The sequence below is a fragment of the Heloderma suspectum genome, chromosome 5 (genome assembly GCF_057233095.1).
Source record: "Heloderma suspectum isolate Gila_16-S chromosome 5, 16-S_ref, whole genome shotgun sequence".
Classification (NCBI taxonomy): domain Eukaryota; kingdom Metazoa; phylum Chordata; class Lepidosauria; order Squamata; family Helodermatidae; genus Heloderma; species Heloderma suspectum.
Window position 1 is genome coordinate 63,304,521 of NC_139462.1, and position 26,398 is coordinate 63,330,918.

Genomic DNA, 26,398 nt, shown 5'->3' on the forward strand with positions numbered 1-26,398 from the left:
CTCGTTTGGCTCTGCATTAGTCTTTTTGTAACAATTGTTTAATCATTCCCTGTACTCAATGAACAAAGAGTTACCTACTTGCAGATTGTTAAAATTGACTGTCAAAACTTGGAAATCTTCTGTGAGGGCCTTATAGCCACCAGGAACTCTGCTGAGCTTTTCAGTGGTGTAAGGTTCAAGAGTTTCATCTGCATTTACAGAAGCATAAGTTGGACTGTGGAATGCCAATGTTTCTGGCAAACACACACCAGCAATGTCTTTTATACCCACCCTGAAAAAAACAGAGGAACAAAAAAAGGAAATTATGTTTGACGAGACAAAATCATGCAATGTCAATTCATTTCCCAGCTAAGCACCAGTTATTGGCAAATTAAGGACAGACTCATAGAGAAGATGTGATTAGTTTCAAAACCTGCCTAATTGTTTTGTTTTGTAATAAAGTGTCTATCCCTTTCTTCTCAATCATAAGCAGGGCAGTTTAAAAGAAAAAATACATTATAAGAACAAATTCTATAAAATTAATAGAATAAAAAAATTGCATTATTATATCAATATACCACATTCCAGTATGATTCTACACCTTGCAAATCTTGCTGAAATACAGTTGCTTTTGCTCTCCCTCTAAAAATCAACTATGATGGGCTCTTGTTCTTATGAAAGCTGTAAGAACAAAGTCCAACTGGATATGAAGCACAGAACCGAAGATAAGCTGACAGTTCATATACCAAGTATTCCATCCATCCATCCATCCATCCATCTTATTTCATTTCTATACCGCCCAATAGCCGAAGTACACACATTTTACCAGATAATTGGTGAGCATCCTGTTTAGTGAAGAAGGTGCCACAGTAAATATTTTGTGAGCTAACAAGACCTGGCTAATTTATTTAACCATATGGCCATTAATGCCAATTTTTCCAGCTTATTTTAAAAAATGACTGAAAATAAATTTTAAAAAGAACTTTCAGATTAAAGCCACTAGTACCTGTAACAAAATGTTACAGTGTAACCTTAACAGGTGTCAGCCAATATGGAAAAGGAGCTTTGTGGTATTGTTTGGGGCTTGTGGAGGGGAAAGGGAGGAAAAGAATACATTCCTCCCACCACCTAAAACTTTCCCTTGCTGTGCTATTAAGCATTAAAAGACTCCAGTTTGGGACTAGCATTATTGCAATATATCTGGGCGGGAGGAGGATTCTGGAGATTTTGGAAGGCTTTTGTCTTTCCTGAAACCTCCCCATATAGCACATGAACTGGAGATTCTATTCTCAAGATGTGCATCTACCCCACCCAAACCATCATCTCCCAGATACTATATGCTATTAGAAGCCCAGGCAGGACAATTTGCTCCACTCCTCATACCTTTTTCTCAACTGACATTCTCAGTGTTCACAATATCCACAATGTCAGAAGACAAAGGTATCATTCTGGCAAAAGGCTGATTGAATTTTCTAAATTCAGTGCAGAGAATTCAACGTTCGTATTAGTACCATTTCCATGCATAGTGATATTCCATTCATGCTAGTAGAGCTGTTGAGAATCTGTTGAATCCAAGTATAAACTCTAACAGAGAGGTATGGTAATGAAAATATTTTCCTTAAAAATTCACACTTTCTGTTCCCTGTCCAACATTTAAACAGATTTATCCAACACACATCAGCAGCACAGATATACCTATGATGTCTGCGTATCTCTTCACATTCCACTGCCATGCCCCATATGGTAGCTCCAGCTGGTATAACTTTACCATAGTTTTCAGCATCAACTTTGCCATCAAGAGGCTGCAAAACAAAGATACGGAATTGTACAAAACTACACTTATTGTTCACACATTAAGTGGAAATATTTGAATTTCAGATAATGGAGTGCTAAAAACATTTAATTTAGCTGTTTTTGATTTGCTTTATTCAGGTGTGGAAAATGAGAGATAGTTGCAGAGCCAGCCCTAGAACTTCTTTTTAACTGTAATTTTAAAAATAATGCTAAATACTGCTATTTTGAAAGCACTTAGGACAATGTTCAGCACTAATTATATAGCAAATTAATTATATGGGTTGGAGCCAATGTCTACCACCAGAACAGAAACTGCTGGTGGAATGCATTTCCCCTCCCTCTTGGTCCCCGCCCCTTTCTCTACAATGTTGGGGACCCTCCAGAGCAGATATGGAGGGTACAGGGGGAAGGCGAGTATAGGGAAGTCCTGGTGCAAGAGTGTAAGTCCACTAGCGTGACATTGGACGTAATCCATCAATATCAATTGTTTTAAGGAAAAAAGGTTTTCAGCAATTTAGGGCACAATCCTATGGGGATAGGTGGCCGTCTCCAAACTCGGAGGCGACCGCCTATCCAATGCAGGGCAGGAGAAGCACATAGGGGATTGTTCCCTCCATGCTTCTCCTACCCTGCATTTGTGGCTAAACAGCCGCTTTTGGCTGTCTAGCTGTGGGAAGGCAGAGCAGGGGAGGAGGCTGCCGGTCAACAGACAGGATGTGTCGCACTGGCATTTCTGCCTTCCCTGCTTCGGAACGACCCACTTTGACCGCTCCGCGCTCTTCTTGTGAGCACGGAGCAGTTCTGTGCTGGCTGTGAGGCAGCGCGGAGGGGGGGGAAGGTTGGTTCCCGGAAAACCACATATCCTATGGCTGTCTAGCTGCTGACTAGCAGCCATAGGATTGCTCCCTCCATATATTTATTGAATAGAAAACTTCAAGAACTGTAGTTATTTGTCTTCTAATTCTTACATCTACTACAGCATCTCAGAAATTCCTACAATGGTGGACTATCAATAGGTTCTAGTATGGTATGTATCACTCTGAGGGAGAAAATATTTTATTTTGCTTTACCATGTACCAGTACCATGTGCAGAGGGGTAAGAATCAGCCCCTTATTTTGAACCTCAGTTTAAAATACATTCTAAAAATTTAGTTTTGGCCATAATTCATGTATATCTTACACAAATTGTGGATCAAGTCATTATATTTTCTTGGCAAGTGTTAAATTCAGAACTGTACACCTTTAAGAAATATTTTGTATGAATACAGAGTTGTTCCCAAAGTATGGAGAAAAAAAACACTTAAAAAAACCGGCACTTCTCTATTCTCCCTCTGTGCAGAAAAAAATAATACAGTGCCATTTGATGAACTTTCCCAGCCTTAAGGGCGAGGAGAGGCAATCTAGTTCCATGATATTCTTTTAGGCTTGGAAAAGAACACTGCAGAAGCTGCTTGCTTTGAAGGAAGTCACTCAGCAAGCTAAATGCATATTTAGGCTAAGGCATGTGTTTACTCATTTACCTCCAGTTGCTGTCTTTATTGCCAGATTCTTAATATGATGGAAACAATCCTGAAATTGCTAAGTGCACCTAAATGCCTTTGCAGTCACTGGGTGCTTGGTTTCAATGGGACTTTAATACAGCTCTCTCTCTCTCAGAATTATGGCCATTTAATCTGGAAGCATGTCCCAGAGATTTCAGGTTGCAATCCTATACACACTTACCTGTAAGTCCCACTGAACTCAATGTGGCTTACTTCTGATTAAACATGTACAGGATTGCATTGCCAGTGAAACACAGACCATGCAGGACTTTGTCAATGGCCACATTTTTACTGAATCTAAGATTATGATTCTAGCCTTAATTACTTGGGGTTATATCTAATGTTAGTCCTACTTAAAGTAGAGCCATTGAAAAGAAAAGGATTTAAGACTAACATTGGATAAAGCCCCAAGTAATTAAGGCTAGGATTACAATCTTAAAATTCAGTCAAAATGTGGCCATTGACATAATCTACATAATTTGGATTCCGTTTAACTGTGAGAATGCATAAATGCTTGTTCTCACATGAATCTGCTGGATTGCATGGCAAGTCTTCATGCCAATGCCATTGGGCTCTAGAGAGCTGCTGAACTGGCAAGGGAACTGCGAATATGATCTGTTTATGTGTTCGTGTGTGGTGTTTATGCTTTACATTTCCAGTTCATTGTTTATGTAACAGCCTTTAATGTTATAAAAGTAAGAAGAAAATAATGTTTAAACATTCTTTCAACATTGCGGAGCCTTGAACACACAACTATCAGTGGCAGCCACACAGCCAAGGAACTTTGGGATCAGGTCTCAGACTCCCAGAGATGCTCACCTTTGGTGGTAAAAGCAAGTGCTCCCAAGCATGGATCAAGCTTTCCACAATTCCTTCTCCAAATAAACCAGAATCTACTGTTTCAGTGACAACCAGGGAAACTCTTTTAAAAATTAAACATGTACAGTTATAAAAAGAAAGCAGTAATTCAGCAAAATGTTTAAAGCCACTCCTATGATAAAAGGAAATTATAAAACCTGCAGGACTTAAATCCAGTAACTTGAAATGAACAGTCCCCTTTGTGCTGGGCTTGAGCTTCTGCCGAGGAAGCCTCTGCTTGAGATAAAACAGCATCCTTTCTAAGACAGACCTGATCTCTCTGACCTAAACCTATCTCTTAAGCTGCCAGAACTGTTTAGAAGCAGTATGTGTGTGTGTGTGAGAGAGAGAGAGAGAATGTGGAGGCCAAGGAGAGACTGTGTCCACAGTCCTTGGAATGCTGCACTAGGTGCCACCAGCACCTCTCTCTGTCTTTATTACATTCGAGTCATGCAGACACTTCTATTCAGCTGCTGTTTTAATACAAGAAGCAAGACCAGCTCCAAGTGCTAGAGCAAGAAGATGACAGTTATGTTGATCCTTAGGTTGCTGCACGTAATCCTATGCTCTGCTGCCACTGCGGCCTGCTCTAAAGCATAAGCAAAAGGTAATCTTGGAGAAGATTTTGCCCTTTAAAAAAAGAAACCTTGTTTTGAACAGATGTAAAGAGTAAACCATTCAGAACTCAGTGGGACTTTAATCTGAGTAAGCACACTTGGAATTGCGCTACACAATGCACAATATTGCTTCAGCATGAAACCATCACAATTTCTTCTTGTAACAGTACAGCACCATAGCCAACCAACCGTGCACATTTTAGAAACACACCAAGTTTATCCCATTTGAGGACTAATACATAGTGATCATTTTCAGATACTGAGTCATGTGATATAACATGTGCGTGCATGTGCACCTGATCGAAATAATGTTTCTATTTGAGCATGGTATAACACACACTGACTCATATGACACAAGCCAATATCAATTAAAAACACCAGGATAGCTTTGAACAATCATGCAATTGTAATTTTTATACATTTTATGAAAAGTGCATGATTGTTGTGAAAAGTTGAAGTTTGCTGCCACACTGTAATAGCATTTTATAACTCTTTGGCCAGGTTCTCAAATCACAGGGGAAACAATGTAGTATGGCTTGTTTCCCCTGCCCCCGCATGTGCCACTTGTATGACTGGCATGTAGCTAATTACCTGTGCTGAGTCGGAGGTTGCTGTGTTGTCCAAACACAGCGCACGGCAGAGATGGCTTCTAACCCATCCCACAACCCCTACAGCATGCCATGGGTTGTGGGGTGGATTAGAAGCCATCCCCACCATGCAGCGCACTGGGTTTGGATGACATGGCAACCTGTGACATGCATGGGTAATTAGGTAAATGCCGATTATGTGAGCAGTACACGTGGGGAAACAACCCATACGGCATCCCTGCTGATTGTGCGAACCCGGCCTTTGTGTTCTATGGTTGATTTTCATGATGAATCTTTTACAGTGTAATTGTATACATATCTACTCAGAAGAAAGTTCCATTGAGGTCAGTGGGGCCTCCTTCCAGGTAACTGGGTACAGGATTGCAGCCTTAGAGAGTACAAGAAGTAATGTAGCAACTTTAAACTGATTTTATATCAATGTCAGAAAGGAATAAGATGAAAAGGTTTTTTTTCTTTTCCTCCAAGTAACTGGCAAAGTATTTAAATGGAAGTCTCTATTAGTAAAAGGTTTATCAAAATTTACACATTAAAAGTCCATTCTGATACGAAAACAAATGAAAAGATTAACATTTCATAAAACATGACAATTTGCTCTCCTGGTCATGCTATGTTGAAGAAAGTTTTCTCACTGGATTGAATGTAAGATGGAGTAATTCTTTCAAGATGTTACAATAAAATATAAGTAGTAACCTTTCAGGTATGTGCTTTGGAATCTCTATATCAAGGGATTTCATATGAAGAAGTTTGATTTCTCTATCCAAACCATTTGCAGCTAGCACTTCACAAGCCAATTCATACATGGTCTTTGACAATTCACAAGCATAGACAGAAGATGCTCCAGCCTTTTGGGCAAACATGCTGAAAAATTAAAAGAGGTTCAACAGAAATCACAGATTCTGAAAAATGTTAATAATCACTTTAAATTTAATGTATAAAAATATTTGTTTTAACATCTGATTTGAGGCCCTGCAGCATAATAGACAGGCAGAAATGTAAAGTGTATATAATAAGCCAATGATGGAATTCTACAAACTTGCAAAAACAAACAGCTATATACAACTATAGCCCATTTCACAACAAAATAAACTAGGATTGCCAGATCTTCAATCTTGTTTATCTATTCAGTTCCATTGTGATCTGCCCAACTTCACTTGCTGTGAAGTTAGGACCCCTCACACTATAGCAATGTGGGGTTCTAGGAAGACTTACAAACTGTAATAGAACAGCAGCAAGAGATATTTTACTCCTTTGCTCCTTCCTCCAATAAAGGACATAAGAGTATAACAGTGCAAGCCTTTGCATGGCTACTCAGAAGTCTTACTGAATTCAATGGGAATTACTTCTAGGTAAGTGTACACAGGATTGCGGCCTAAGAGGCCCATCCCATCCTCCGTATGATTGGTAATTTTTAGTAAAATCGGGGTAGGGGGAATTCTTTTCCTGAAAGATCTGTCTGTAAGACCAAGTAACAAAGCACATTTATTATCTGTTTCATGCCCTTCATAAATAAGCACCAACACATTAACGTTAACTGTGAACTTGCAACAAACCTGAGAATCCCTGTTCCTGTTCCAATATCAAGAACACTGCTGCACCCCAAATTGACTGCCTTATGAATTGCTTTCTGATATAGCAAATTCCGACTGGAGTCATTAAGCATGATGAAGTGCCATCGTTCTACCACCCAGTTGGCAACACGGTAAAAATTCTCCTTTGCATCTGGGAAGTCAGGGTTTAGCTTCACAGCTTTATGGAAATATGCAGCTGCTTCATCTCTAAAGCCCATTCTAACAGAAAAAGGTGATACTATCAATAAAAACATAAAGCTAGAAAGTAAATATCTGAAACATAAAACATTGGCAAACATCTACATGGCAACTAGGGCTGCAAAAGAGGTAGGTGATGATTTTGGTTACAGTGTTAGATATGACCACATGTGATTCAGGTTCAACCCTGAGTTGCATTGTATAAATCAGATGTGGGCAACTTTTGACCCTCCAGATATGGGTTTTAGGTCAAGAACACCATCCCACATCATTGGCTCTGCTTTCAAGGGCTGATGAGAGTTGCAGGCCCAAATATCTGGGGGGAGGCACAAGTTGCCTACCCCTGCTGTAAATGAAAAAGGGCTGTGATAATAGTGCATACATACTGCTGCTTTTCAAACTACTAATCACCCAACATTAAGATTTGCTATGGCCAGATCATGGGTTTGTAACAAACTATTCAAATACTGTTGTCCATGTGTGTGGTAGAATCTGGGCTGGAAAAAATAGTAGCTGCCTATGCACAGAATGGTAATAAGAATGGACTTAGACCAAAAGCACGCTGTACACTAAAAAGTACTACAGAAACGAACATTATCATCAATGACTGGTCGATATCTATGCATTTAGATATGAATGTGAGTTGAAGCCCAGACCAGAAGGTGCCAGGCACATCTGGTTTCACAAGGGCTTTAATTTCTGAGTCCTATAGAAGAGTCACAGCACTGGTGAGTATCTGTGCCTTTAGAATTAAGAGTACATATTCAATTAAACACTTTGCAAAGTGTTTAATTGAATGTGCCTAACTTGGAGGGTTTGAGAACCACTGTCTTAGAATGCTTAGTCAAAATGCAACTCAACAAGGACAATTACAAACCTGAAGAGATGCTCTCCCATGCTGTTACATATGACTTCATCATTTGGAAACAATTCCAAGGCATGCTCATAACAGTCAAATAAATCTTGAATTCGTGCAAGAGAGTCCAGCTCTTCTGCCCATTTAAAAAGGGTAAACTGAAAAGTTTCCTAAAGTTACACACACACACACACAGAGAGAGAGAAAGAATTAATTCATGCAAATAAAATGCTGTTTTTATTGGTGAATAGATTTATCATACACAAGGGACTGTGCGCGCATGATTTTCTCTCTATAAGTACATAGCCATATATACCTATTTGAAAGCAAGTGACTGAATAAAAAGCAATTACTCACCTTGACATCATTTTTAAGCTCAGGAGCTAGATTTAATACCAGGAGATAGTGTGCATATGCAGTTCCAAAGTCCTGGTCCTCTAAACAATGCTGAGCACTTTGTAAGGATCTGGAGACTAATTCACGCCTCCCGGCTTCTTGACCAACTTTGTGCCTGTGCCGAGATCTGCTTTTAGAGTTCGGCATTTTGAGTCAAAATTAACTGGACTTTCCCCTGCTAAAACAAAACCCCCCACACACATTTATTCTAAGATTATGATAAAGCTACATATAAGATGACTGTATTAATATTCAAGCACTCATTTGAGCTCAATTACTAAAAAATGCTTTTTAAAAACATACACAAGTGACATTTCTTCCAAATCTACTTATCATTCTTTTTCACATTGCAGTTTCAGTAAAAGACTTATGAAAGTAGAATCTATGGATTAATCTCCACTGTTTGGAAACTGGATGCATGCTGGGTCCCAACAGAGGGAGTGGAGGTGGGTTTGGGAGAATGTATATCTATCTAAACTTGCCCAGCGTCTTTTTTGGGACACCACCCAACAGGGAGGCCTTTGAGGTGGGAAGTAGTATGTGTTCATCTGGGCCTTTGCAGATCTCTTTCGATTCCATGTCACCCTATGTTCCCGGATGTCTTGGTAAGGTATTTTAAATCCTTTACAAAACCCCACCCTCAAATAGGCATCATTGTTAGTTTTTGGTGATGACGTAATATGAGGTTAGATTGGGCTGGGTGGGTGCTTTTTGTCAGAGCTTGGCATCTTCCTTTCTTTGCTGGCTGGTCCTTGGCCCGACCACTTGATCATCTGCTTTTCAGGCAGCACGTGAATGGGTGGTAACCTCCACAGGTAGAACATTCGTGCCTATATCTGCACAGATATCAATTGCATTACACCAGGGAGCTAAACTCTCAGCAGAGCAAATGGGGTTGAACCTCCTGCCTTAGTTTTCCAGCCTGCAAGTGGGCTAACATGGGTCTGCTGTCAGAATGGTCCCCCTCGATTGACCTGGTGGTGTGATAAATCAATTGTGGCAGAGGCTCTTCCCAGATCAGGGCAGGGTTGAGTGTGGCTCATGTATGGGATGTCTCATCAGGCCTGAGCCATGTTGGGTCGAAAGTCCTAGAATGCCCTGTATATGACATCCAGATATTTTACCAGACTTATTGCCCTTCAGGAGTGAGCTTGGAGAACTACTCCCACTAAGGCATCCTTCCCCAACCTGGTGCCCTCCAGTTGTTTTGGACTTCAATACCCATCAGCCCCACTCAGCATGGCTAATAGTCAGGAATCCTAGGAGATGTAGTCCAAAACATCTGGAAGGTACCAATTTGGGGAAGGCTGTACTAAGCTGATGAATCCAGCCAGCCAAATGCAACTGGCGTGCTTACGTTGTACTCTCTCACCTCCCTTATTCTCCCCTTTGTCTTTTATCCTTGACTTTGTGCTCCTGAAATAGCATGGGAAATATATCTACATATCCCATCTTCCAAATCTTCTCTTTTGTAGCAGGGAAGAGGTGATACCTTAGGGGCATGCCCACCATTCCATATGGTTGATGGAAGGGATCTAGTGTGCCTCCTGGCTCAAAGACTGGGTAGGAAATGGCCCTGGAATCACCCATGATGCCATCACAGAATAGCCATGACCTTGTCCCTGCCATAATTGATCACAAGCTGGATAAGCCTTCAATGAAATTCCTTGGGGGATTGAAAGCATTGACATTTCCTGCTCCAGAAAAGGGCACTAGCTGTGCAACCTGGCTCCAATAACCCTCTGTAGTGGGGCTGAGTAGTAGGGGATTCACATGCATACTTACCAGCTGAAGGTGTACCACCATATTCTGCTCATCCTGCACTTTGGTAGCCTTGCTAGATGGACCTGGTTTACATCATCCCTTTTTTCCTCAAATGCTGCTATCCTTGCAATTGTTTAGAACAGGGGTGGGCAGACTTCAGGTTTGTAGGACCTACTTTGTTTTTCACTAGACCCCCAAGATCCACCAAACCGGAGCCTAGTGCAAAAGACACATGCTGAGAATTACGGAATTCTCACTTGTGGAATTTGTTGTTGCAAGTACCAGAACTGAACAGAGCTCATAGTTCTTCCATGGCAAAAGGCCTCAAGACAATCAACAGGGTTGTACTGGACAAAGTTCATCCCGCAGGGTGACCAAGGCAGCTTACCAACACCAGGCCCCAAATCGGAATGAAGTAGATCTAGAAAATCAGTTTCATCCTACTGTGAGGGGAGTTGGTTAAGGCAAAGAAAACAACAACAACAACCCATTAACAATATGGGGGAGGTGGCGGAAGAGAGAGAAGAAAAAGAGGCAACGGGAGCAAGAAGGGGCAGCAGCAGACCTAAGGGGTGCCTTTCTTCTCCTCGTGTGACTGGGAAAGGGGTAGGTTCAGCAGCAAACCTGGGCTCAGGCTGGCCGCCGGTCTATGCGGATGGATGAGAGAATATGAAGGGCAGGGCAAGGCCTCAGCTCTCACAGACTCCTAACCCTGCCAGGCCAGCCTCTCTCTCGCTCTTTTATGCACTCGTGTGTGTGTGCGTGTGTTGAGGGGACTGCACTCGCCGAGCTTAACCGGGTAGCGGCCTCTGCGGGCGAGAAGCCTCCGTCTAGTAATGGTTACACGGGCGGGGGAGGAAGAGAAGGAGGCGGTCGCCCTCCTCTTCGCCGGCGAATTCCTCCTTCACTCTCACACACTCACGCACACGACAAGCCGTTCTCTCCATCCCCCTCCCCCGTTTCCCGCCCACCCGGGCTTCTGCCTCTCTCAGCGCGTCCTGAAGAAGGCCGGGAGAAGAGGGCTTACCGGTTGCTGATCGGGACTGAGAGGAAAGAGGCCGGGCCGCTAGTGGCCCCGCCTTTGGCAGGAGGTGGAGCGGCGCGGCGGCGGCGGCGGCGGCTGAGGGGAGAGGGGCGGCGCGGGCGCGGCCCGGCGGCAGCCGCTCTCTGCGCTGGCCTTCTTACCCTGGGAGTTGGGCTCCCTTCCTTTCTGGTTTTCGCCTCTGCCGCCTGCGTATAACACGCTTAGTGGATGAAAGTTTATGCCAGGATACATCTGTAATGCCTTTAACAGCGCCATCCTATAATGCCTGCTCAGAACCCCATTGAGTTCAGTGGGACTCATTCCCAAGTAAAGCGGGCATAAGGTTGCAGCCTTTGGTTTAAACCCGAAGACTGTGGAACCATCTCCCACAAATCCGCCGGAGCTGAGAGCTTGGTTCCCGTAAGCAAGCCTTGAGAACCGTTTCATTCAGATTAAGTGGAAACGGCGCCACCCCGTGCATGTTTACTCGGAAGTAAGCCTCGGAAATCAATTATTTCCGTAGGGATAACGAACTCCCTGGTAAACGGGCACCGGACTGCAGGCTAACATCTCTACTCCCGTTGAGCAGAGTAGGGCTTATTCCCAGGAAAGGTATAGGATTGCAGCCCCAATAGGCCTCTTATAGCGCAATCCTAGCCTTGTCTACTCAGAAGTAAAACCCATTACGTTCAATGGGACTTACTCCCAGGTAAGTGTATAGGATTGCAGCCTTACCGGTTGCAATTACTGCTTGTCACGGCTGTCAGAAAACATTTGATTGCCATGGCTACTTATTTTAGTTTTGGTTTTTTTTTTTTAATTAAAAGTGATTATATCGCTTTTCGCCGCCTTGGTTGGAAACAGTCTATTGAAAGGCGGGTTAGGAACGTCCCCAAACAAAGGTATCAGGTAACTGATTTATTTAAATGTGCCTCGGAGTCGGGCAGCAACGAAAACCAAAGGCACTGGTCGTGGGTTGAAAGCGCGAGGGGAGAAGCCGCCCCTGCCTCGGCCGGGCCCTAGGGAGGCCCCCTCCGCCATCCCACGGAGCGTGAGAGGAGCGTGACCTGGCCAGCGGAGGGGAGGAGCGCACAGGGAAAAGGTCGGAGCCGGATCAGGCTCCTGTGGGAAGAATGGGAGGTGGAGAAGGCCGGCCGTGGGCGGGAGGAGAGAGGGGGCCTCTGGGCGGAGCCACCTCCTTCCTCGGAGCGGGCTGAGATACAGGCGGGAGCTCCTGCTCTTCCCCCGCCGCAGCCGGGCCGCGGTGAGTCTTTCGGACGGGGGGCCTCGTTCGCGGCCCTCCTTGCGCCTCGATCGCCAGCGCAGCGCCCCTGAGGCGTTCGGAGTGACGGCGGCTTTCTGCCACAACGAGGTCCTTTCCCTCACGCATTGTTTCTTCTCCGGTACGCTCGTTGGCAGCGCTGAAGACGCCCGGAGCCCACGCTGTGCTGTGGGAGGTGCCGTGCTGCTCTGCCGCGCGTTTTCCCCTGGTGAGGCGCTGTGGGGAGCCGCTCTGGTCTGGAGGAGGAGGAGGAGGAGACGAAGACGGGCTCGCCGCTGCTGCAGGCGCCTCGCGAAGAGGGGTTTGCCGAGAGTGCCCTGGTATCGCCGCCGCCGCCTCCTCAGCAGCCATGGGGCTGCAGCCCTTGGAGTTCAGCGACTGCTACCTGGACAGCCCCTGGTTCCGGGAAAGGGTCCGAGCCCACGAAGCCGAGCTGGAAAAAACCAACAAGTTCATCAAGGAATTGCTCAAGGATGGGAAGAATCTCATCGCCGCCACCAAGAGTGAGTCAGTGGAGCAGTAGGGGAGGCGGGGATGAAAGGGGGGGGGGAGGGAATTGGTGCGGGCTTCACTGCTCGGCCAAGGCGGACCGGGTGGACTTGCAGTAAAGTCCGCTTGCACGCTTACCGCGAGAGTCTTTCCTTGCCCCTACAAGGTCTGCGGGCGCTGCTGCCGCCCAAGGCGCGAGCGGCTGCTTGGGCTGTTTCTCCGAGCCGGCGTTCTGGCACAGAAAGGGCGGATAGCGGCGCGTCTCGCAAACGTTGGGGGTTTCCTGGCTGGGGCGGCCGAGGTGCGGAGCGAGAAAAGTATCATATGCAACAGCTGCCAAGGCGTGCTCATTTGAGGAAAAGGAGCCTCAAGCCTCATTAGCGTGATCCTCTTTATATTGCTGGTGAAGCACTTTAATGTTTCTTTGAGATTCTCTCTCTTTCCCTCTCTCTCTCTCTCTCTCTCTCTCTCACATAGACACATACGTTCATTAAATACATAAAAAACGATAATAGGTCCCCCTTTACTTATGAAACAGCAGATTTCTGCCCTCCTCCACCACCACCTCCTCAGAAGTTTCCATAACTTGCAGAACGCAATGGAATTTACTCACGTGATATAAATAATATCTGGCTCCTGAGTATGGAACACAAGATCTATAAACATTGAAAGGAATTTCCATAAAAAGGAATAACATCCTACTGGCAGCATGATTTTGCATACCAACCTTTTTTGTGGCATTAGGTACAGCTGGGAAGTCTTTGAGCAAATCACATTTCAAAGCCTCTTCCTCTTGGGAAGTATTAAAAAAACATACTAGGTATTAACAATTAGGTTATCCATACTTCAAGTGTGGCCACAGATTTTCTAATTCCAAATTCCTGTGTTTATTTTACAAACAAAACTAAAATTTCCAGAGTTCCTGGTTGTCATTCAGGCCTCTGGTAACCAGAATTTTTGAAGCTGATATATAGACACAGTGTGGTTTCATTATGGGGTTTGTGGCTTGTTTTATTTTTGCATATTTCTGTTATGTCACCAGTGGTCATGAAGCACTATTTATTTAAATAGAGTTTTAGAAATGCACACATAATGTAACTTTGTGTTGAAATTTCATAAACGTCATTAATTATGAATTTGATTTGCATTGACCACAAATCTATCTACATAAGCATGCTCTGGAACCAAGAATATGATATCTCTCAGTCATGCTATGGAGGAATTCAACAGATTATATGCATTACAATAAATCAATAGGCAGAAGTTCTGGTCTTCAGTTGCCTAAGGCACATCCTATGAACATTCAACTTGGGAGTAAGTTCCGTTGATTTTAGTGCATGTAAATTGGAGTGGGCAACTTGTGGCCCTCTAGGGTTTTGATCTATAACTCCCATCAGCCCCAGCCACTACAGCCAATGGTGAGGGATGATGGGAGTTGTAGGCCAAAACATCTGGAGTGCCTTAAGTTTCCCGCCCTTGCAATTTCCATATGTTTGTGTATATAATCAGATATGTACTTCAGTTTTAAATCATGGATATATTATACTATTTTTCTAACTGTGTAACTTTCAATGTATGTAAATCTTGTGTTTCATTGATTTGTATTGAGATAGATCCTTATCTATGTCACAGTAAATTTGACTTGCATTATGCAAGCACAGTGATACATGTTCCTGGCTGTTGGTGGAAATTGATTTGGCTTGCTCTGTGCTGGTCTCAAAGAGGTAAACTACCACAAGTATGAAAATGCATTTATTAAGCATTCTGGTCTATGCTTCAGGTTCCCAGTTTTGAGAGAGAGAGATGCACATATCGCTCAGTTTGTAAAACGAAATAATTGCAGAACCTTGGACTACATTTCTACCCCATTTCAGGTTTTTGGTTTCTGGGAAAGTACCCTAGAAACCGTGATAGTTGGGCAAGTGGATGTTTGAAATCAAAATATCATATACATAATATGAGTTTCTAATCTATAAAAAAACTTTTACCGAAGAACAAAATAAAAATAGGTGTACATAGCTTGGTCTTTGAGCAAGATTTATGGCTCTTCAAAAAAAAAAAAAAGTCTACTTTTACTTGGATTAACTTTTACATTTTTAGAGAACATCAACATCTTGATCCAAGGGGTATCTACAAAGGGCTACATCAGACGTTGCACCAGGCAAGCCAAGCTTCTTGACATTTCATTTCTAGTAGTCATCCAGGGCTTCTTGGTGTGACAAAGAATTGATATTTGTATTCTGAATATATTCATTAGTGTATTCTGAGATGTCAGGGTTATTGACCTTGGTGATCATATGTGAGTTAGTACTTAGGTTCCCTGATTGCAGCATTGAACCAGTTTAAGAGATGGGGGGGTAGGAGTCTTGCCCTGTTGATTGTGCTTTAGTGTTTTCACTCCCCTGTCCTGCTCTTCCACCACACCCCCTTTCTGCCTGCATCTGAGTTCTGCAAGGCCACGTGTGACATAGTTGCACCATTGTAGTTGCACTGACTTGTTGTGCAGGTTCAACATCCTGGGTGTTTTGCTGAATTGATTCAACAGCACAACTTGCAGTCCTCTGCTAGCATAGCAGCCATTGCACCCAAATCTCTTCAGTGTTTGCATGCATTGCTGGCTGTAGGGTTGAGCCCTAAATCAACAAAAAAAGATTGGACTGGAATGAAAATATAATTTTGCTCTAACATTATGCTAATTGTTATACATTTGTTGGGTGATATTTTATAGCAGTGGACTTACTATGAATAATACTGTACTTTGAATTACTCAAATGTTTTTCAGTGTTTATCTTGTTTGCCTTACAATAGGGAAGGAAAATTGGATATATAATTTGTTTGTGTATTTCAGCTTTGAATGTTTATTTTGTGGTCTCTTTGGTGTTTCCTACAAGGATTAGCTCTGCTGACCTATGCTCATTTCAGATTGCTTTGGGAACTGCTAGGTTCTCATTGCACTAGCGGTAGGTCCTTCTAGCGAGAGGGCAATATGAGATACTGCCCTGGTTTGCAATTTTCATCTGCAAACAAGCACAGATCATACTTTGGCCATTTGGATGAACCTGACAACTATTTCTTTTTTTTGTCTTGAACAAGGATCAGAGGTTGCATGTAAGGGGAAGGGAGAGGATGCAGAGCATGAGCCCAAAGCTACTTGGGGCTTGTTGACATAAACATTATCATCCTAAGCTGTGGTTAGTGTTATGTCTGAATGGGCCAAATGAGAAAAATGTATAATATATCCTTCAAGATCCATTCTGTTTCCTACTCCACGAATACCAGACTACTAATCTCCCTCATCTGTTTTACATCTGTTTTAGCAGCACCATAACTGCACACTAATGGTAAAGGAATGTAACGTTTTGTGGACGGTAAAAATGGGCCCTCAGTGTCTTGTAGTAGTTTGACATTCCTTATTTCTCTTGGCTATTCAACTGTTGTGGCTAAGGCACAACAGTTTCTGTGACACGATATGTGTCACAGACTACATCTGCAGTCTGTGTCACATTTTGTGTATCATTGAGTATACTCAAAATGTATGTAGAACTACATCTTGAGTATCCTTGGCTTCCACAGTACATTGGTAAATCCCTCTCTTAATGTGTGGAGAAAGAACCCTTTTGAAATAATAGTGCCATTACTTTGTCACCATAATCCAATGTAGTGAAATTGATATTCAGAATGATTAGATGTGGATGCTGGTTTTTCAACACAGAGCCACAGAACTTGGATTGAAACCAGTCAGATACTAACCAGAAAATTACTATTGAACTGGAGCTTGGAAGGAGGGATAGTCCTTACAGTTGTGCTATGTTTTGGAGGTGCTCCAAATGCCACTGAAATGCATAATGACTTAGATGAGCCCCAGTCCTCCTCCTGAGCTAGGAGCTGAGCAGGCTGGGAGACTAGACCCCTAGTTCTGCAATGCTTTCAAGTTGCTTGGAAAACCTGTGCATTGTGACTATGAGGATTATCCTCTTTGCACCTCCCAAAATGCTTGGGCTTGTCATGGGTAACATAGAGGGGCCTAATCCGGCCTGTGGAGGGTTTAAACACCATTTATGGGGCCTTGCCCCCTGGGGGAGAGGAATCCCCATGTTATCTCTAGTGGCCCTTTGCGCCACTCACCCTTCCTATTGGAAATTGGAGATAACATGAGGATTTCTTGCAAGCCCTGGCCGAGTCCCTTCCTGCACTGCTTGGGGCAAGAGTGGTGTGGCAAAGAGAAGCCCCAGCCGACTCTCTGCTCGCACCCTGATCTGGGCACAAGCTGTGAAGGAATGAAGAACCTGATTGACTCCTGAAAGACCTGGCTGAGTTCCTGTTCCTGTGCAGAGAGAGGCATGGAGAAAATGATGATATTTTTAAAATGGAAAAGTGGGGTGGATAATGTCATGAGTGGCAGCAGGGCCCTGCCCCCTTGACACCATCGGGCCCACCAGCTTTGTCAGTAGGGTGGTAATCTGCCCTCTGGACCAAAAGTGGTTGCCCTCCCCTGGTTTATACCTTAAAGGGTGGGGCATGAATAAAATAAGGAAAACACACTTGTGGATCCATGGGAAAATTATATTATTTCTCTCTTGGAAATGGGCTGTTTGTTGCTTTTAAAGATCTAAATTTTGCCTTTGATACAATATCAAGAGACTATGGCTTAAGTTATATCACTCTTCCATTGACAAAAGATTGCTCTATCTTATTAAGTCTATATCAACACACTATGCTCTGAATAAGGTGTGGGTTGGAGGGCAATCTGACTAAACCTATTCTAGGCAGCAAGGGGGGTTGTCAGGGTTGTATATTAGCCCCTACACCATTCAACCTTTATTTAAATGACTTGATTGGGAATTGTTTAGCATCTGACTATCATATACCAAAACTGGCAGTGACGTAAATACCACTATTGTTGTATGCAGATAATGCTGTTCTTATGTCGTTGTCTAAAATAATCCTTAAATGCTTATTACATGTTTTTATGACTTATTGGAAGGACAATATGTTGACAGTTAATTTTAGTAAAACAAAGATTATGGTTTTTTCTAGGGGTAGATCAACAAATAAGTGGATAATAGATGGACAGCATATAGAGTAAGTCAAGAAGTTTAGATGTCTGGGTATTATATTTTTTTTTATACTCTCTTGGTCTCCACAGATGGTCTGCAGTCCAGGCTGCTCAGAATACTATTAAAGTAGTACTTTGATTTTTCTACACTAAGGGGCACAGTTCATTCCTGCTGCCTTACAAGGTGCACCAATATGGATTCAAGGATTGAATTCAACTGTTGAGAGTGTTCTTTCAAACTTCTTGTACTCGCTTTTTGGAATGCCAAGATGTGTGTCATCTGTTGGTGTACAGCTTGAGGCTGGCCTTGCATCTATAAGAACATAAGATGAGCTATGCTGGATCAGACTAAGGGTCCATCTAGTCCAGCATTCTAGTTACACAGTGGCCAACCAGCTGTTGATCAGAAAACCACAAGCAGGACACGAGTGCAACAGCACGCTCCCACCCATGTTCCCCAGGAACTGGTGTACATAGGCATACTGCCTCTGATATTGGAGGTAGCATATAACCATCAGGAGTAGTAGCCATTGATAGCCTTTTCCTCAAGGAATTTGTCCAACCCCCTTTTAAAGCCATCCTAATTGGTGGCCATAACTACATGTTGTGGTAGCGAATTCCATAGTTTAACTATGTGCTGTTTGAAGAAGAACTTCCTTTTATCTATCCTGAATCTCCCACCAATCAGCTTCATGGGATGACCTTGGGTTCTAGTATTGTGAGAGGGGGAGAAAAATGTCTCCCTCTCCACCTTCTCCACACCATGCATAATTTTGTAGACCTCTATCATGTCTCCCCTTACCCTCCCTTTTTCCAAGCTAAACCTTCCCAGCTGTTGTAACCTTCCCTCATAGGGGAGTTGCTCCAGCCCCTTGATCATTTTAGTTGCTCTTTTCTGCACTTTTTCCAGCTCCACAATATCCTTTTTTAGGTGTGGTGACCAGAACTGTACACCGTATTCTAAGTGTGGTCACACCATAGATTTGTATAGGGGCAGTAGGATATTGGCAGTTTTATTCTCAGTTCCTTTTCTAATTATGCCTAACCTGGAGTTTGCCTTTTTTACAGCATCTGCACACTGGGTTGACATTTTCATCAAGGTGTCCACCACAAGCCCAAGATCTCTTTCTTGGTTAACTGCTACCTCAGATCCCATCAGGTTTTACTTGAAGTTGGGATTTTTTGCCCCAATGTGCATCATTTAACACTTGCTTATATTGAACCGCATTTGCCATTTGGATGCCCATTCTCCCAGTGTGGAGAGATCATTTTGGTGCTCCCCACAATCCCTTTTTATTTTAACCACCCTAAATAATTTGGTGACATTGGCAAACCTGGCCACTTCACTGCCCACCCCTAATTCCAGATCATTTATGAACAAGTGGAAAAGTATTGGTCCCAATACAGATTCCTGTGGGACCCCACTATTTACATCCCTCCATTGGGAGAGTTTACCATTTATTCCTACTTTCTGTTTTCTGTTCTTTAGACAGTTACTGATCTACAAGAGAACTTCTCTTATTCCATGACTGCTAAGCTTGCTCAGCAGTCTTTGATTAGGGACTTTGTCAAAAGCATTTTGGAAGTCCAAGTAGACAGTGTCTGCCGGATCACCCTTGTCTACATGTCTGTTGACACTCTCAAAGTACTCTAAAAAGTTAGCCAGGACTTACCTTTGCGGAAGCCATGTTGATTCTTTTTTCAGCAGGGCTTATACTTTTATATGCTTACTAATTTTATCTTTAATAATGCTTTCAACCAATTTACCCAGAATAGATGTTGAGCTAATTGGCCTGTAATTTCCTGGATCCCCCTGGATCCCTTTTTAAAAATTTATGTTAAATTTTTAAATGACAGGCCATTCTCCTGTCTTCCGGTACAGGGCTTTCGATATTGGATAAAGGTTGTATATATTGACCCATTTTTAAGTTATCTTTATCTTTTACAAAAAGGTGTTTTTACCAGTTCATTGTTTAAAGGTTTTAAGGTTTTACTGTCATACTGCATTTATTAGGCCTTTCTATGGATTTCCCACACACAGGAGGTTATTCTCTTGCAAAATCCATTTTAGAACAATGGATTTAGCTCTCCAATGCATTTTGGTTTAACATTTGAATTCCCTAGATATGCCAGATATCTGGATAATTTGACTGTCCTGAAGTATTACCATGTCTTCTCTAGGGTTAGATTTAACTGCCTCCCTTCTGCATTATTGGAAGGGCGCTATCAGCGTGTCCCATATGAGTATCGCTTGTATCCCTGTGAAGTAATTGAAACTTTAGGTCATTTTGTTTAATGTAGTCTTCATAGGGAGAAAATGTAATAGACTACTTTGCCCTATTATGAGGAAATGCCCGGGAAGGACATCGGAACAGTATTTGGAACACTTCTTGGCTGGTACAGACAAGTCAAAGACAGAGTTAGTGGCTACATTCCTCTTCTCCACTCAAAAGTCTCATAAAACGATTTCTTCATCCTGATTGTAACTTGTATTACATGTTTTATCTTTTGTATCACATTGTGTTTTAATTATGCCCATATATTTTATATATGTGTATGTTTTAATTACTATTTTAGCTTATTGTATTATGAATTAATGATTATGTTTGTATAGTTTTATGTTTTTAATCATTACAATTCACTGCTTGTTTGTTCTAATGGGTCTGTGACTGCATAATAAAATGAACTGAACTGTATTACTCGAGGAATTCCCCTTCAGGGGTGAAATTAAACCTCAGTTCTCCAGATCTGCAGTATTTGCTACATAGTCTGCAGGGTTTAGACTGAACAGTTTTCTTCCAAGGCTTTAGAAAAACTGAATTAAGGAATTTGATTAATATTTTAAAGTTGGTATATGTTTTGTCTAGATATTTTGAAAAGGTAATTTTCAAAGGTAAATGGATGTGAATTCGGTTCAGTATTGATACTCTTCTGAAGAAGAGCCCCAGATATGTAAGACTTGTTCAAGCACAGGTGTGTAAGCACTGTAGGCCGAATCAACTTAATCCCTGCAGAGGCTATGACCTGGTTCGCGTGTCACAGTAAACCAGAATTTTTTAAAAATTCTGGCTGACCATGAGTGACCTAGTGTGGTAGTGCATACAGCTCCATTGTTCTCATTTGTCTCCTCTGGTCAGTGGAGGAACCCCCCACCCCTCCAGTTATGGAATACTCTCCCTACTGAGGTCCACCTGATGCCAATATAGACTGGGTTCAGACAACATCTTATTTGACCTACGATGAGCTGTGGTATCTGTGGGGCACCATGTTGCATATCCACGCCCTTCTTGGGGTGGTTATGTTATGCAGACTTGGCAAGCATGGGTTATGTGATGGTTAAACAACCCTCACATAACCCTAAAGCAGATCATGGGTTATGTGAGGGTTGTTTAACCCTCACATAACCCACGCTCGCTGGGTTTGTACAACACAACTCCTGAGCGGGGATTGCATATTCAAAATGGCAGCTGCATATGCCACGCATGTGGTGCAGTCTCACTGTGGGTTAAATAACCCACAGTGGGCTGTTGTGTTGTGTGAACAAGCCCATTGTCATCTTTCCAGCGCCGGGTCAAGAGTTTCCTGTACTCTCAGGTATTTGACAGCATACAATAAATCTTTTAATGGGTCTGGGATTTTTATTGTTGATTGTGTAAAATTGTTTTATATGTTTGAAAGTGAATGGTTTTATATTACACTATAAATAAATGAATGGTTTTATATTACACTGCGATATTGTATTTGTATTGTTTTAATCATTGTAAACTGCCCAGAGACCTTTGGCTACTGGGCACTATAGAAATGTAATAAATGCAATAAATAAATGTAACTGGCATTTAGGTCTGCATCTTTATGTTCAGAAGTTGTTAAGAGTAACATTCTTGCTTCATTTGAGTGAGAAGAAGAAACTTGCTTATAACATAAGGTATACTGTTCATACTACAAAGGGATGTGTTCCTTGTATCTGAGCATGCATGTGGCATGTGCAGTATCTGACATCTAGCTCAACTTCCATTATTATTATTTTTAGAAAAAGCAAACTTCTGGCCTCATGACTGCAGAAGAATTGGATAGAAGCATGTGGCTAGTTTCTGGAGAAGGCTCACAAACTAGAAAGGAACAAGTCTATTTGTATAAAATCATATTTTTAATAAAGCTCCTGTCTTTCCTTGGGTTGCAGTATCTTGGGGGGACAGTAATCTATCTACAACAGGAAGTGATTCTGGATTCAAGGTGACAGAGCATTGGTTAAGAGTTTCTTAAAATCTGTAGTTTAACTGGTGGGCAGTCCAAAGAATGAGGAAGGGATTATATAACAGTGATTTTACTGTGCACTTATATATTTGTGGAGATAAATAAAATGCCTTTAAGAATTGTTTAGTTCTGAATCAGCAATTATATACAACTAACTTCTCTTTTGGAACTTTTCTATTGGACTTTACCTTACTCTGAGGAGAAACTTAGTATAAACAAACATGCTTTTTCTATATTTTGCACTATTTTATTATTGAAATTGTTAATGGATGCTGATAGTAATGCTCATTTACAAGAGCAGACTTCTGAATTCTTTAATATTATTGAATATTTTGCAGAGTTGTTTGTGATTGAACTTTTACCGTGTCTAAAAAGATAGGCAAAACACTTTGTCGGGATGGAATTAAGAATGAATTGTTAGAAAAGGCTTTTGATTAAAAGATCCTTTCCATAGTGCAGGGTTGGGGAACCTGTGGTTCTTCAGAAGTTGTTGGACTCCAACAGCCATCAGCCCTACCAGCCAGTATAGCCAGTGGCTAGGAAAGATGGAAGTTGTAGTCCAACAACATCTGGAGGGCCACAGGTTCCTCACCACTGCCTTAATGACAACGTAGTCACTAGAATAAACTTTTAAATCTTTAGGGCATCGTTCTGTTCCATTGCTGTATCCATAGCCAGGGTTGTAGGGTGGAAAAAAATTCAATTTCAAAAATGCATTGTTTCATAAAATTAAATAGAAATGTAATGCAAGTAAAGCTTTGAATATGTTTGAATATAACACTGAAACCACACTAAGTTCAGTTTGGCTATTGGAAAATTTGTTATTGGAAAAATATTTGAAAAAATAAGCATCAGAGTTTCCCAATTCAAAATTTGAAAAACCCCACACCTGCCCACAGATTTCCTAACCTGTCCTCTCTCATTGGCCTCCCTCACATATATCAAAAGCTGGTTGCACACATTGCTGTGCCCAGAACACCAACTGGATTGTCCCCTCTCAGTTGTGAAGCATTGATTCTCTGTAATATGGCTGAGTTGGCATTTTGTAATCCACAAATATGGCATAAACTTTAAATATCTTAAACTGGTCTTATCTTTAATATTATATATCTTAAAATAAGTCATGTAGTTTGGTTATATATTTAGTTGTTGATTAATTGCTTAAGGACTAAACCCTTATGGTCTATGTTGAAACTCAACACTAAAAAACTGTAAAGCTACAAACCTGTAACCACTTACCTGGGAATAACCAACACTGAATACAATGGGACTTATGTCTGAATAGATATATATAGGATCCCACTGTAAATTGAATACATACTATTGGGGGGGGGGGGGCAGGGCGGTTATATTAAGAAAAGCCTGACTGTCCCAGTGTCCCCTCTCACACATTTTCAGTGTATATTGAGTTTCCAAGTTCACTGAAGGAACAGATACTATTTTAAGAACAAGAGATTCTCAATCACACTTTCCTTTACAGTAGTTATCAGAGAATATCTGATTAATATTACTGAGGCAAGTAGTCATGTATTGCATATAGACTTCTGTGTGATGGTGTTCACATGCTGATGACCCCAAAGTGTTGTTAAAGAGAGCAAGGTGGATTGATTTAGATCAGCAAGAAAAAAGGCTGATTTAAATCATTGTTTTAAATTACATTTTTCATTTATACTTCATCTGTTTTCTGAACAGTGGTGCAAATCTGACTACTGAACCATATTAATTTATAACTAAATACACTATTTACACTTTTTCAACTTTACAGCCTTGTATCAATTTGTTGCACTGTATATATTTTATATATTTTACAGTGGGCTGCCGTGGCTTAGTGGTTAAGACGCTGAACTGCAGACTGGAAGGTCGGCAGGTCAGCAGTTCGAGACCCAAGTGCTGCGTGACGGAGTGAACTCCCGTCTTCAGTCCCAGCTAGGAATGTACGAAAGGGACTTACCTTGTCCCGCAGCTTGCTTCGCGGTGGGGGGGGGAGGCGCTTCGCTTCTCCTCCCAAAATTCAGGCGGGGGGGAGGCGCCCCGCCTCGCCCGGCCGAAATTCAGGCCAGGGGGGGAGGCGCCCTGCCTCGCCCGGCCGAAATTCAGACCAGGGAGAAGCGCCCCGTCTCCCCGGCCGCGAAAGAAAAAGTGAAAAAAACAACAACAAAAACCCCGTGATAGGCTACGTAACGATTAATGTAGCCTATCACGGCTAGATTTCCAAAGTCAGCCATGATAGGCTACGTAAATCGTTACGTAGCCTATCACGGGTGACTTTGGGAAAAAAAAAAGCGCGTACGCAAATGGCGGCGCCCTATGGGTGCTGGCGCCGCCATTTGCGTTCCTTATTTGATCCCTATGGGCGCCGCCATTTGCGTATGCGCTTTTTTTTTTTCAAAGTCACCCGTGATAGGCTACGTAACGATTTACGTAGCCTATCACGGCTGACTTTGGAAATCTAGCCGTGATAGGCTACGTTAATCGTTACGTAGCCTATCACGGGGTTGTTTTTTTTTTTTTACTTGATTTTGTAATGGCAGCGGCGGCAGCCGGTCGGAAGACCGGCTGCTGCCCCCGCCCCCGCTGAACCGCCGCCAGGAGGGACATTCGCCAAAGGTAAGTCCCATCCCGGGGGGGTGGCGGAGAATTTCACCGCCAATTTCGGGGGGCCGAATGAAAAAAAAAAAGCACGTACACAAATGATGGTGCCCATGGGCGCCGCCATTTGCCTTACTTATTTTGGCCCAGGTAGTCTACATAAATATTTACGTAGACTACGGCGAAAATAAGGGCAACGCTATTTGTGCTGCCCTTATTTTCGCCGTAGTCTATGTAAATATTTACGTAGACTACCTGGGCCAAAATAAGGAACGCAGATGGCGGCACCCATGGGCACCGCCATTTGCGTACGCGTTTTTTTTTTTTTTAAAGTCAGCTGTGATAGGCTACGTAAAGATTTACGTAGCCTATCACGGCTGACTGCAGGCCGCCGCCATTTGCATCCCGGCTGGAGAAGAACGTTCGCGGCCGGAGAGGTGGGGCGCTCCCTCCCAGCCAGAATTTTGGCGGGGAGGGATGGGGCGCCTCCCCCCCAGCCAGAATTTCGGCAGGGAGGGACGGGGTGCCTCCCCCCCGCCCAGAATTTCGGGGGGAGGGACGGAGCACCTCCCCCCCACCGCAAAGCAAGCTGCGGGACCAGGTGAGTGACTTTCGTCCATCCCTAGTTATGCGAGGGTTGCTTAACCCTCGCACAACCCCAGTGGCTGGGTTCAGACAACACACTGCAACCCCATTGGGGGTTGCATATTCAAAATGGTGCCCGGCATGCATTCTGACTCATCGTGGGTTAAATAACCCATGGTGAGCCCAGCTTCTTGTGTGAACCGGGCCAGTATAGCAAACAAAAATGAAATGCCAATGACCGATAGGTTAAAGCAAGGCCTGATAGTTATTTGGCAGACCAGAGCAGTTTATTTTGATCAGGTGAAAATGGAGTTCCTGTGTATCATAGATAGTGTTAATACACACATTTAAGATGATCAAACTGGTTCTTCATTTACATAGAAAGTCCTCTTTTAACTGAATGGTCACTTTGGAGAATGAGCTGTAGCAAAACTTGGGCTTGTGCACTCCTTCCCTGTTCTCCACTGGTGTAGCCACAAGGAGACCAGAAATTTTTGCTTCCTATTTCAATGAACCACAGTTTAATGTGCCGTCCAAATCCTAAAACTGTGGTTAATGTTAAGTATGGTTTGTTTAAACAAGCCAGCTTCACAACTATAGTTTGTTTGAAACAAGCCAAGTCAAATACATGGGTTAACATTAATTGCTGTTTCTTGGCTCAGATAACACAACAAGCTGTGGTCTAGCAAAAAGGGAAGTGAAAGCTTCCAGTCTCCCCAAGGCCATGCCAGAGGAGGGTGGGAGAAAATGTCAACCCATGGGGGAGAGGCTAGGCTTATTCCTGTCATGATAAATTATGGTTTAGCATCACGACTGAACTGGGATGTTGAATCTGATGGGAGCTATTGATTCAGTTTAGATATTAAGAGTGCCATCCCATTGGGATAGGCAGCCATCTCCGAACTTGGAAGAGGCCGCCTATATAATACATAGGAAGAGC

At 42.7% G+C, this 26,398-nt stretch overlaps 2 protein-coding genes across 6 annotated transcripts in view; one reads left to right on the top strand and one right to left on the bottom strand.

Moving 5' to 3' along the window:
* The window catches only part of PRMT9 (protein arginine methyltransferase 9), a 20,211-nt gene extending 8,840 nt beyond the window's left edge, over positions 1–11,371 (bottom strand). Inside the window, exons 1-9 of one of the 5 annotated variants that reach the window (XM_084856223.1) lie at positions 11,207–11,371; positions 10,201–10,395; positions 8,377–8,593; positions 8,041–8,189; positions 6,948–7,184; positions 6,088–6,255; positions 4,134–4,236; positions 1,675–1,781; positions 79–271 (exon numbers count right to left, since the gene is read on the bottom strand). In XM_084856223.1, coding sequence (XP_084712349.1) covers positions 79–271; positions 1,675–1,781; positions 4,134–4,236; positions 6,088–6,255; positions 6,948–7,184; positions 8,041–8,189; positions 8,377–8,562 — 1,143 coding nt within the window. In that variant the 5' untranslated portion in view covers positions 8,563–8,593; positions 10,201–10,395; positions 11,207–11,371. Of the gene's footprint in view, positions 1–78; positions 272–1,674; positions 1,782–4,133; positions 4,237–6,087; positions 6,256–6,947; positions 7,185–8,040; positions 8,190–8,376; positions 8,594–10,200; positions 10,396–10,803; positions 11,092–11,206 lie in introns of those variants that run through there. The other 4 variants (XM_084856226.1, XM_084856225.1, XM_084856227.1 and 1 more) reach the window with 4 other exon arrangements.
* Positions 11,372–12,408: 1,037 nt separating this feature from the next.
* The window catches only part of ARHGAP10 (Rho GTPase activating protein 10), a 164,500-nt gene continuing 150,510 nt past the window's right edge, over positions 12,409–26,398 (top strand). The window contains exon 1 of the mRNA XM_084856240.1: positions 12,409–12,988. Coding sequence (XP_084712366.1) covers positions 12,835–12,988 — 154 coding nt within the window. The 5' untranslated portion in view covers positions 12,409–12,834. The remainder of the gene's footprint in view (positions 12,989–26,398) is intronic.